The sequence below is a fragment of the Austrofundulus limnaeus genome, unplaced genomic scaffold, assembly GCF_001266775.1.
Source record: "Austrofundulus limnaeus strain Quisiro unplaced genomic scaffold, Austrofundulus_limnaeus-1.0 Scaffold1009, whole genome shotgun sequence".
Taxonomy (NCBI): Eukaryota; Metazoa; Chordata; class Actinopteri; order Cyprinodontiformes; family Rivulidae; genus Austrofundulus; species Austrofundulus limnaeus.
The window spans coordinates 41,028-53,776 of NW_013953411.1; the positions used below are offsets into that span (position 1 = coordinate 41,028).

The 12,749-nt window shown below is 49.0% G+C and overlaps 1 protein-coding gene and 1 long non-coding RNA gene across 2 annotated transcripts in view; one reads left to right on the forward strand and one right to left on the reverse strand.

Annotated features, from left to right (window-relative positions):
* The window catches only part of LOC106533732 (zinc finger protein ZFPM1), a gene marked incomplete at its 5' end in the record, with an annotated part of 16,043 nt that extends 7,097 nt beyond the window's left edge, over positions 1 to 8,946 (forward strand). The window contains 3 exon segments of the mRNA XM_014030157.1: positions 764 to 997; positions 1,077 to 1,319; positions 4,917 to 8,946. Of these exon segments, the coding sequence (XP_013885611.1) occupies positions 764 to 997; positions 1,077 to 1,319; positions 4,917 to 7,375 (2,936 nt within the window).
* Positions 8,947 to 10,658: 1,712 nt separating this feature from the next.
* Positions 10,659 to 11,515, reverse strand: LOC106533730 (uncharacterized). The gene is made up of 3 exons (XR_001312273.1): positions 11,357 to 11,515; positions 11,105 to 11,261; positions 10,659 to 11,038 (listed from the first exon to the last, which is right to left on the reverse strand). It is a non-coding gene; the product is annotated as an uncharacterized LOC106533730 (long non-coding RNA).
* Positions 11,516 to 12,749: the final 1,234 nt, after the last annotated feature.

Genomic DNA, 12,749 nt, shown 5'->3' on the forward strand with positions numbered 1-12,749 from the left:
TGATTTCGATTCATAATTTTCTGAATCGATTAATTAAAGAAGAACCCGTCCAGAGGACCTATACAATTTTTTTTCCTTTGATTTTTTACCTGGATTACTGAGATGCATCAGGACATGTCCTCACTTTGTTGGTTAAAAACTCAGGCTGGGTCTCATGGCCAATTCTCTAGATCCATTTGATTTCGATTCATAATTTTCTGAATCGATTAATCACGATTTGATTCAGTTCGATTCGATCTGATCTGCTCTTAAATAATGAAAATGTTCAGCTGTGTTGTAAAATACAATATCGCTTCTTCCTTTTCAACATAAACAACAGGTTTCAAGGACAAACTTTTAAATTAAACAGTTTAATCCTGAAGGAAAACTGTCACAAATTAAAATGTTTTAAATTAAAAAGGAATGGCAGGTGACAGTGTTGTTGGAGGAATTCATTTTTAATAAATTAATAATTTTCTTGAGAAATAAGAAGTGATGGAATAAGGTTGCAGGAGAAAAGGCGAGCTAATATAAATATACTTCTGCCCACTCCTTTGGAGTGTAAGAAAACTGTATATTTGTAATGTTTCTGTTAGCTTCTGTTACGTTCAATATAACTTATTAAAACTTGTTACTTTTTAAAACAAACAGTACAACTACAACATTTCATCACTGTGGATTTCATTAAAGGGATCCCTGATTAGTTGGAACGTTACGTAACGTTGTTGTTGTTGTTGTTGTTGTTGTTGTTGTTGACGCTCCTGCTTGTCCTGCTGTCTCTCAGAGGACATCTTCCCGTGTAAGGACTGTGGGATCTGGTACCGCAGTGAGAGGAACCTGCAGGCCCACCTCATGTATTACTGCGCCAGCCGTCAGAAGCAGCCGGCGGCGGCCTCGTCTCCGCTGCAGGACAAGCCCAAAGACTCGTACCCCAACGAGCGCGTGTGCCCCTTCCCGCAGTGCAACAAGAGCTGCCCCAGTGCCAGCTCCCTGGAGATCCACATGCGCACCCACAGCGGTGAGAGCCGAGTCCAGGTCCAGACCTGAGGAGGTTCTGGGCGTCAGATTTTAACTTCCTGTTTGTGTCCTGTCTCCAGGTGAGCGTCCGTTCGTCTGTCTCATCTGCCTGTCGGCCTTCACCACCAAGGCAAACTGTGAGCGCCACCTGAAGGTCCACACGGACACCCTGACCGGGGTCTGCCACGGCTGCGGCTTCGTGTCCACCACCAGGGACATCCTCTACAGCCACCTGGTCACCAGCCACATGGTGTGCCAGCCCGGGTCCCGCAGCGAGGTCTACTCTCCAGGTCCAGGCCTTCCCAAGCTGCCCCTGTCCACAGGTAAGCCCCGCCCCCCACCTGGACCGGCACCAGGGTTCTGAAGTGGCTCTAACTCAGGGTTCCTGCAGAGCCTTAAAAAGTTTTAAAAGGCATTGAATTCATCGATCCAAAATTAAGGCCTTAATTAGCCTTAAAAGGTCTTAAATCAACCTTTCAGAAGTCTTAAAAATGCTAACACATTGTACATAGGATGACTGTAATTCGTCTCAAATATTCAAATAATTGGTAAGAATTATTATTTTAAACATTCACCTGCAAATATTCCTGTTTGACATCACTTCCTGTTGCTTCACATGCAAATATCTCAACAACTGTTCATCTGAGCAGTGTGAAATTTATTTTGTAATATGTTATTAATGTTGTCTTTCCAAAAATGCATTAACTTTTCTTACAAATTTTGATGTAAAAGGCACTTAATTGCAAAACAGTGTCCATCTAGCCAACTTTTAAAATCTTATATCAGCCAAAAAGTCTTTTTGATCTTGTTTTGAGTCTGAAACAAGAACAGAATGTGTAAGATTAATAATCTTGTTTCCAGAACTTCTAAGATTATTTATCTTGTTAGYCTGAAAATTTGACTCAAATTAAGTGGAAAAAAATTCAGCCAGTGGAGTAAGAAAATTTTACTTGAAAAGATTCTTGAAATAATTGATTTGACTTCAAGAATCTTACCAAGTAAAGTTTTCTTACTCTAATAGCAGAATTTTTTCCTCTAATTTTGAGTCAAATTTTCAGGCTTGTGCTGCCACCTTATCATGGTGGAGAGGTTTGAGTGTCCCAATGATCCTAGGAGCTATGTTGTTGGGGGCTTCATGCCCCCAGTAGGGTCACCCAAGGTAAACAGGTCCTAGGTGAGGGGTCAGACAAAGTGCAGCCCAAAGACCCCTATGATGAACACAATCAATGGATTCAGTGTTCCCTCGCCCAGACGTGGGTCACCGGGGCCCCACTCTGGAGCCAGGTCTGGAGGTGGGGCACGTTGGAGAGCGCCTGGTGGCCAGGCTTTCACCCATGGAGCCCGGTCGGGCACAGCCCAAAGAGGAGACGTGGGTCCTCCTTCCCATAGGCTCACCACCTGTGGGAGGGGCCGTAGGGGTCAGGTACAATGTGTGTTGGGCAGTGGTTGAGGGTGGGGACCTTGGCGGTCTGATCCTGGTCTACAGAAGCTGGCTCTAGAGACGTGGAATGTCACCTCTCTGGTGGGGGAGGAGCCTGAGCTGGTGTGTGAGGTTGAGAGGTTCAGACTAGATATAGTTGGACTCAACTCGACACACCGCTCTGGTTCTGGAACCAGTCTCCTCCAGAGGGGTTGGACACTCTTCCACTCTGGAGTTGTCCATGCTGAGAGGCACCGAGCAGGAGTGGGCGTACTTATTGTCCCCCATCTCTGTGCCTGTATGTTGGGGTTCACCCCGGTGAACGAGAGGGTAGCCTCCCTCGTGTGTGGGGACAAGTCCTGACTGTTGTTTGTGCCTATGAGCCTAACAGAAGCTCAGATTACCACCCTTTCTGGAGTCCTTGGAGGGGGTGCTGGAGAGCGCTCCTAAAGGGGACTTCACCGTTCACGTGGGTAATGACAGTGAGACCTGGACAGGTGTGGTTGGGATGAACGTACCCCCGATCTGAACCCAAGGGGTGTTTTGTTGTTGGACTTCTGTCCTCGTCATGGATTGTTCATAACGAACACCATGTTCAAACATAAGGGTGTCCAGATGTGCTGTTGGCACCAGGACACCCTAGACTACAGCTCAATGATCGACTGTTGTTGGTTCATCTGATCTGCAGCTGCATGTTTTGGACACTCAGGTGAAGAGAGGGGCGGAGCTGTCAACTGACCACTACCTGGTGCTGAGTTGGCTCCATTGGTGGGGGAGGATGCTGGTCACACCTGGCAGACCCAAACGTATAGTGAGGGTCTGCTGGGAACATCTGAGGAGGTCTTCGTAGTATTCCGCCCACTGACCCACAACGTCCTGAGTTGAGGTCAGCAGTGCACCATCCCCACCATAAACAGTGTTGGTGGTGAACTGCTTTCCCCCCCGCTGAGACGCCAGATGGTGGACCAGAATTGTCTCAAAGACGTACTGAAATCTTTTTCCATGGCCTCTCTGAACTCCTCCCACACCTGAGTTTTTGCCTCAGCGACCACCCGAGCTGCAATCTGCTTGGACTGTCGATACCTATCTGCTGCTTCTGGAGTCCCACAGGTCAAAAAGACCTGACAGGACTCCTCCTTCAGTCTGACAGCATCCCTCACCACCGGTGTCCACCAACGGATTCGAGGGTTGCCGCCATGACAGGCACCGACAACCTTACGGCCACAGCTCAGGTGAGCCACCTCGACAATGGAGGCATGGAACATGGCCCACTCGGACTTAATGTCCCCCACCAACAGAGCCAACTCACCACCAGGTAGTGGTCAGTTGACAGCTCCGCCCCTCTCTTCACCCAAGTGTCCAAAACATGCAGCTGCAGATCAGATGAAACAACAACAAAGTCGGTCATTGAACTGCAGCCAAGGGTGTTTTCCAGGAGCTTGAAGCGGGGTGTCTCTGGAGCTATGAATAGTCTGTGAGAAAACGACTGCTGAACAACCACGTGACCGCACGTCGACTGGTCGCGTCGGAGCGAGTATGTTTCAGGCTTTATGTTTGAACATGGTGTTCGTTATGGACAATCCATGATGAGCACAGAAGTCCAACAACAAAACACCACTCGGGTTCAGATCAGGGAGGGTTCCTCCCAACCAAGCCTCTCCAGGTCTCACTGTCATTACCCACGTGAGCATTGAGGTCCCCCAGCAGAACAAGGAAGTCCCCACTAGGAGCACTCTCCAGCACCCCCTCCAAGGACTCCAGAAAGGGTGGGTAATCTGAGCTTCTGTTAGGCTCATAGGCACAAACAACAGTCAGGACTTGTCCCCACACACGAGGGAGGCTACCCTCTCGTTCACCGGGGTGAACCCCAACATACAGGCACAGAGATGGGGGGCAGTAAGTACGCCCACTCCTGCTCGGTGCCTCTCAGCATGGACAACTCCAGAGTGGAAGAGTGTCCAACCCCTCTGGAGGAGACTGGTTCCAGAGCCAGAGCGGTGTGTCGAGGTGAGTCCAACTATATCTAGTCTGAACCCCTCAACCTCACACACCAGCTCAGGCTCCTCCCCCCACCAGAGAGGTGACATTCCACGTCTCTAGAGCAGCTTCTGTAGCCGAGGATCAGACTGCCAAGGTCCCCGCCCTCAACCACTGCCCAACACACATTGTACCTGACCCCTACAGCCCCTCCCACAGGTGGTGAGCCCATGGGAAGGGGGACCCACGTCTCCTCTTTGGGCTGTGCCCGACTGGACTCCATGGGTGAAAGCCTGGCCACCAGGCGCTCTCCAACGTGCCCCACCTCCAGACCTGGCTCCACAGTGGGGCCTCGGTGACCCACGTCCAGGCGAGGGAACACTAAGTCCGTCCATCGTATTCATCATAGGGGTCTTTAAAAGTCTTAAATTTAAATTCACTTTGCATTAAAAAGTCTTTGAAAGTCTTAAATTTAACTTGCTTTAAACTGTAGGAACCCTGTAACTCGTCCTGTCTCCTCCAGGTCTGAGTCCAGGAGACTCCGGGGTGGTCCTCAAGTGTCAGGTCTGTGGACACAACTCTGACTCCCCTTCCCAGCTGCAGCAGCACGTCCGAACTCACCTGGAAGTCAGAGTCCCGACTGAGCGAAGCCCTGCCCCTCGCCAGAGTACCCCCCACTCCACGGACCAGCCACAGCTGTCCCCGCAAGACCAGGAGCTCCCGGTCTCTGTCCTCAAACCAGAGTCCTCCAGTCCAGACCTTAATGGAGGGTCAGCCACGCCTCCACACTACAGTTCTCCTGATCTGGACCTGAAGATCAAGGAGGAACCTGAGTCTGAGACAGAGGACCATCAGGTGGAGCTGAGAGACCATGGAGACCAGAATCCTGATGAGGGTCCACCAGAGACCAAACAAGAAGCAGTGGTCTTGTCCTCCTGCCAGACCTCAGCTTCTCCACAGAGTCCAGTCCACCCCACAGTCAAGGCAGAACCCACCAGTCCCACTCCAGGCTCCAGTCCTGCTCCGATGGTCCCAGGGGGGGCTCTGTTTCTGCCTCAGTACATGTTCAGCCCTGAGGCTGCCATCCTGCCGCAGGCCTCCGAGATCCTGGCCAAGATGTCAGAGATGGTCCACAGCCGGCTGAAGCACGGTCAGACTGTTGTCCAGAACAACCCGGCTGCCTTCTTCCCGTCCGGACCACCTGCGGGGACCACCACGGCGGCTCCGCCTCCCAAAGGAGCCACCTGCTTCGAGTGCGACATCACCTTCAACAACATCAACAACTACTACGCACACAAGAGGCTCTACTGCTCCAGCAGGCATCAGGGGGACGGCCCCAGCTCCGGGTCTGGACCCACGCCTCCCAGCGGACCACCTGGATCCTCTCCTCAGGTGGGGGCCTCAAGCCGAGCGGCTTCCGCCTCCCCAACCGACTCAGAGCCTCCTGCAGGCAGCGGGGCGGCAGACACCACGAGGCAGGTGGAGATGAAGAGCGAAACGTCGTCTGCAGGCAGAGAGGGGGTCTCCTCCTCCTCTGAAGGGGAGGGGGGAGGAGGAGGGGGAGGAAGAACGAGCGAAGGCAGCCCGAGTCCTGTTAGCGGTTCTGCAGAGGACCAGGAAGAAGACCCCAACAAAACCTTCTGCGAGGCCTGCAACATCCGCTTCAGCCGGCATGAGAACTACACAGTGCACAAACGGTTCTACTGCGCCTCGCGCCACGACCCGTCCAACCAGCGCTCCGGACACGCCAAGACCCCCGCCGCCACCGCCTTCCTTCCTCAGCCCATCCGCACCCGCAAGAGGAAGAAGATGTACGAGATCCACATGGCCCGGAGCGAGGCGCTGGCTAACGCCGCTGCCGCCTCAGCTGCCGCCGCCGCTCCGTCTCCCTCCGTGCTGGGCCTGGTGGTCAAACAGGAAGTGTCTCCTGGGGGCGCCGGCAGCTCCAGCCCCGAGAGAGACGGCCCCATCGACCTGAGCAAGAGACCCCGCCTGAGGGAGACCCCCCGTCAGGGCGGCATCCTGCCAGCCCTGCCTTTGAGCGACTACCACAAGTGCACGGCGTGCAGCATCAGCTTCAACAGCATCGAGAACTACCTGGCCCACAAGACCTACTACTGCCCCGCCACCAGCCTGCAGCCCACCAGCCTGCAGCCCCCCACCCTGCAGCCCCGCAGTCTGGAGCAGCTGCACCGCCTCCACAGGTCCGCCTCCACCTCCCCCAAGAGCCGGCCCCAGCAGGAGCCCCTGGACCTCCTGCACCCCGTCGAGGCCAAAGCTCTGCCTGCCGAGTGGGCCGCCCAGACCCGGGGGGCCTCGTCCAGCCCCCACTCCTCAGCTTTACCCGCCTCTGGAGCCACGTCCCCCGCCCTCGCAGCCACCCCCGCAGCCGGAGCCGGAGCCAAGGGGGCCGGTTCCTCCCAGGTGGTCTGCCCATACTGTCCCAACAGGACCCTGACCTGTGACCTGATGGAGCACTTCAAGACCACTCATGGTCTGCTTGTGACCATCCAGCCCCCCCTGGAGACCCCCCCTCCGGCGGGCAGGTCCAGCCCCAGCCTCAGTCCCAGAGATGGACCCACCCCCACCAGCCAGGCCCGGCAGGGCTCCAGAGTCCACAAAGACAGCCTGAACGGTCAGGCCAGAAGCAGGGGGGCGTCCCCCGCCTCCCCCCTGCTGAACGGCAGCCCCTCCCTCGGTGGGGACTCCCCTTTAGCTGCCTCCCCTCTGCCCGTCTCCCCTCCCCACGCCCCCTCCCTGACCGTGTCACCTGATGCTCTGAAGGTGGCGTCCACTCAGCTGGCAGAGCACAGCGCCCCGCCCGCCCCCCCCTCGGGCCCTAAGACCCCCCCGGTCTCCACGGTCCAGAACGGGAACTCCCGCTTCTGTCGGCTGTGCAACATCAAGTTCAGCAGCCTGTCCACCTTCATCGCCCACAAGAAGTACTACTGCTCCTCCCACAGCGCCGAGCACGTGAAGTGAAGCCTTCTGGCCCTCCTGCAGGGGGCGGGGCCACACCCTCTGACTGTTACACCTGGCGGCAGGTGATTCCTGGGACGGGTATCTGTCTGTGGCACACTAAGCTGGGACGGACGTCCTCGGCGTTGATGGCGGGACGTTAAACAGTTTCCTCCGCCTCGGCTGTGATGGACACTTTAAGGCCACGCCCCTCTGAGGACCGTGGGCCTGCTCCCACACTGACTCCGGTCTGTCGTCATGTTACTAACGACTGAAGGATGCTCTTGTTCCCTCCTGAGGGAAATATTTATCTTTGAGTCCTCACTGATTTCACGTCAACACAAACTACCTGCCTGTCTGAGACTGTTTGTATTTTTGGTTTGTATCTTTTTCGTACTGTTGGGAGGAGTGTGATGTGTTGAAGTGTGACTGTTCCGTCTCGAGGTAACCGCTGGGATCACGCTGAATTTATTAGCATTTTGTTAGCGCCGCGTTTGTTGCAGGTAGACGACAAAAACTTTTCAGACTTTAGTTTCCGGGCCGTTCACGTTTGTTTTTATATGAATGATTTTCTGGGTAATGAAGGCACAGCAGAGGCGTTAGCGTTAGCATTAGCGTTAGCGTTCATGCAGCAGAACAGTGTTAGCTAAAAACTGTAAAAATACTTTCTATTTTCCACTGATGATGCAAAAACAAAAGGAGGTCTGAGCACTCGCTGTGGGGGGGCCGGCCCTGATGTTTGGAACACGCCGTCAGAGAAGCAGTCTGATTGGCTGATGAACAGTTTGGCTCCGCCCAGTGAGCATCAGCCTCTTTTTAACTGAAAAAGACTGATAATGTGACCTTTATCACATTCATGTCTTTTCTTTTTTCAATTTCTCTCAGGATTTAGCTGGTTTTGTTTTTCTCTCTTCTCATTTGGGTTTTAGAGTTTTTGTCGGCACTAAGTTGAGTCGTGACCTTCAGCAGAACCCGAGCCGAAAGCGTCCTGTAAATAACTTTGGTTCTGAGCTGTTGGCAAAAAGAAAAAGAGCCTTTCTCTTTTTCCATTAGGAGATCGATTAAAGGTCTGATCTGTGGGCTTTAGTGACATCTGGTGGTCAGAAGAAGAACTACAACCTGACTTTATAGAACTTTAAACTGGTTTAATGAAACAACAGAAAGAAGTTAATTTAGAAAAGTTTATAAAACTTTCATAAAAATTTGTCTTCATGTGCTACAGCCAACCTGCTGCTGTAAATCTGGACCTGCTCCTGGACTGGGCTTGTTTCCTGTCCAGCGGGTTGGTCAGACAGGAAGTGATGTCATTAAGTCCCACACTGAGGACCTTGTGAATGTTTTTGTTCGGAGCTCCTCTTTGTACTTACGTTACGCAGCACTTTTGTTTCCTCAGCGCTCCTCGAAGGACTTCCTGAAACATCTGAACTTCACTCAAAGTGTTTTTATTAGATTTCATCCTGTTTTCTTTTGTAACGGAGAAAATCACAACGAATGTCAACATTTTATTTCCTTTCTCTGAGCTTTGGTTTCTGTTCAGCTCCACTACACTCGTGTCCAAACTATGCATGGAAATAAAAAGTTCTGAGAGACGCAGACTGACGAAGAGTTTCTTTCTGACAGGAAGTCCTTGACTCCTCAGAGGGCGGCGTCACTGCGAACGCTTCCTTTCACGGGAAAATGTTCAGAATGTTGTTTTTGTGTGGCGGTGAAGAAACGCTGCAGTGAGTCATCAGCTGTGCTTTTAAAAAGCTCTCAGGGCCGATTCTTCTCTTTCAGAACAACCTTCAGCTCTGAATTCACTTCAAGTGTCACACCTGGCCTTCACTGCACCCAAAACATGCCTTTGATACCCCAGAGGAACTTCTTTCTCTTGGTCCTTTCAAAATAAAGTGCCACAATTACATCAGCTTCAAAATAAAAGACAAGGCAAACTCCCCTTTTTATTTTAAACCTGTTTACAGCCGAAATAATCTGCAAAATATCAGTCGTCCAGGTCCTGGATCACTTCCTGTTCTGATTAAAGTCCAACATCCAGAGTCTGATCCAGAACCTCAGTCTGATCCAGAACCTGAGTCTGATCCAGAACCTGAGTCTGATCCAGAACCTGAGTCTGACCCTCAGTCTGATCCAGAACCTGAGTCTGATCCAGAACCTGAGTCTGACCCTCAGTCTGATCCAGAACCTGAGTCTGATCCAGAACCTGAGTCTGATCCAGAACCTGAGTCTGACCCTCAGTCTGATCCAGAACCTGAGTCTGATCNATCTTATACTCAGGATTAAATATCTTACACTCAGGATTAAATATCTTATACTCAGGATTAAACATCTTATACTTGGATTTAGCTTCTTATACTCAGGATTAACCAGTCTATACTCAGGATTAAACATATTATGCTCAGGATTAAACATCTTATACTCAGGATTAACCATTTTATACTCAGGATTAAACATATTATACTCGGGATTAAACATATTATACTCAGGATTAAACATCTTATACTCCGGATTAAACATTTTATAGTCAGGATTAAACATATTATACTCAGGATTAAACATNAGTCTGATCCAGAACCTGAGTCTGATCCAGAACCTGAGTCTGATCCAGAACCTGAGTCTGACCCTCAGTCTGATCCAGAACCTGAGTCTGATCACATTAATAAAATTATAATTTACAAAATAAGAGTTTCTGTCTCACAGCACGATCTGTCTGAAGATGAAGAAGCTGTTTACAGCAGATGGAGCTAAAAGATTAACAGGATTAAACATTTTATACTCAGGATTAAACTTCTTATACTCGAGACTAAACTTTTTATACTCAGTATTAAACATATACTCAGAATTAAACATATTTTACTCAGTATTAAACATCTTATACTCAGGATTAAATATCTTACACTCAGGATTAAACATCTTATACTCAGGATTAAATATCTTACACTCAGGATTAAATATCTTATACTCAGGATTAAATATCTTACACTCAGGATTAAATATCTTATACTCAGGATTAAATATCTTACACTCAGGATTAAATATCTTATACTCAGGATTAAATATCTTACACTCAGGATTAAATATCTTATACTCAGGATTAAACATCTTATACTTGGATTTAGCTTCTTATACTCAGGATTAACCAGTCTATACTCAGGATTAAACATATTATGCTCAGGATTAAACATCTTATACTCAGGATTAACCATTTTATACTCAGGATTAAACATATTATACTCGGGATTAAACATATTATACTCAGGATTAAACATCTTATACTCCGGATTAAACATTTTATAGTCAGGATTAAACATATTATACTCAGGATTAAACATTTTATACTCAGGATTAAACATATACTCAGAATTACACATATACTCAGGATTAAACATATACTCAGAATTAAACACCTTATACTCAGGATTAAATGTCTTATACTCAGGATTAACCATCTTATACTCAGAATTAAACACCTTATACTCAGGATTAAACATATACTCAGGATTAAGCAGACCTTCAGATGTTTTAGCTGCTTTTCTTTTCCTGACTCCATCAGCCTCTGACCCGACTGCAGCCCGGAGGCCTCGTCATGCAGCACACCGTCTGCTCAGGAAATCTGGACTCAGTTGGACCAGAGTTCAGATTGAGGTCTTTGTCAATCCTTCACAGATGGATCCGATCCAGGACCTGGGTCTGATTTAAGAGAAATTGCATTTTTGACAGACTGTCTTTAAAAAGTCTGATTTGAGCCCCGTTTACCTGCAGCTGAGTGTAGACTTGGAGGGACCAGGACCGAGGGAAACCAGGCAGCTCAAAGACCAGGAAGGATCAGAGCTCAGGTCTTCAGGCTGCAGCTGAAGTTTTCTGAGGGAGACTTCATTATCTCTGCCTCCGTTCTCCAGCTCGTCTGTTTCATCTGATGGAAAAGTTATTTTCTCTGAACTTTCTGAAGATTTTTATCTTCTTCACCTGCAGACATGATGTCATCAGCTGAAGCACGAGAGGAAATACCTCACAAACAGCTAAAATAATGAAATCATCTGGTGGGTTTCAGGTCCTTCATCATGAAATCAGGTCGACCCTCCACAGTCAGAGAGTTAGTCATCACCTTCCACCATGGCTGACTAACAGAACCGAACAGAACCCGCTCAGCACCAGAGGAATGAAGGTTTTATTCATTTAAACCTGGTTTGATCTGAAAGAAAACAAACTCTCTCTGGAGGCGTGCATGTCGCCCGCCACCAGAAACGGATTTATTCAAACAGATGAAACCAGATGAAACGATGAACTTTAAGTGTTGAAACAAACCTGACACTCAGGTGCAGCTCATCAGAATTCATCACGTCCTCACAAAGGGAGACGTGCGCCTCAAACTGAGCTGACCACCAAACAGTTTGTTCACATTCAGGTTCAGAGACGTTTTAAATGACTTCCTGTTGGTTCCTTATTTTAAATCCTGAACCTTTTCCTCCACAGCAGCAGTTCTAATGGTCGAATTATGAATCTGTGACTCATACCTGCTTCAAACACACCAAACATGGAGGTTTGTTAAACGAACTGAAGCGCCTTCACACTCTCCACCCACAGTTCTGCACCTTCTCCTGGTTTCCATGGAGACCAGTAACGAGTCGATCTGTAAAACAACAAACATCCCAAAATAATCTGAGCTCAGGTGTGTGAGAGCAGCAGACAACAGGACAAACAGGAAGTCCAGCCCCTTTACCTGGACACGTGTCCAGTCCCTAACAGGGACATGTGGACAGGTGTTTCTCTCACTCAGGGGCAGAGTCCCCACTAGGTGTTTTTCAACAGACTCGGTTCTCTTCGGGTCCACCCCAGTCCAATCAGGTTAAGGTCTTGCTGTCGGATCCCACCCCCTGTCGGCCCGGTTTGTGGAACCTCCTCTGAGGCAGTGCTGTGGGTTCCCAAAGGGTGTAGCAGTAGCTGATTGGCCAGTGGAGCTACATGGACCCCCATGGATGAGGTAAATTAATCCACCTTAATATCGTGAATTAATCCACCTTAACACCATGTGTTAATCCACATTAACATCATGTGTTAATCCACCATAACATCATGTGTTAATCCACCTTAACATCATGTGTTAATCCACCTTAACATCATGTGTTAATCCACCTTAACATCATGTGTTAATCCAACTTAACATGTGTTAATCCACCTTAACATGTGTTAATCCACCTTAACATGTGTTAATCCACCTTAACATGTGTTAATCCACCTTAACATCATGTGTTAATCCACATTAACATGTGTTAATCCACATTAACATCATGTGTTAATCCACATTAACATCATGTGTTAATCCATCTTAACATCATGTGTTAATCCACATTAACATCATGTGTTAATCCACATTAACATCATGTGTTAATCCACATTAACA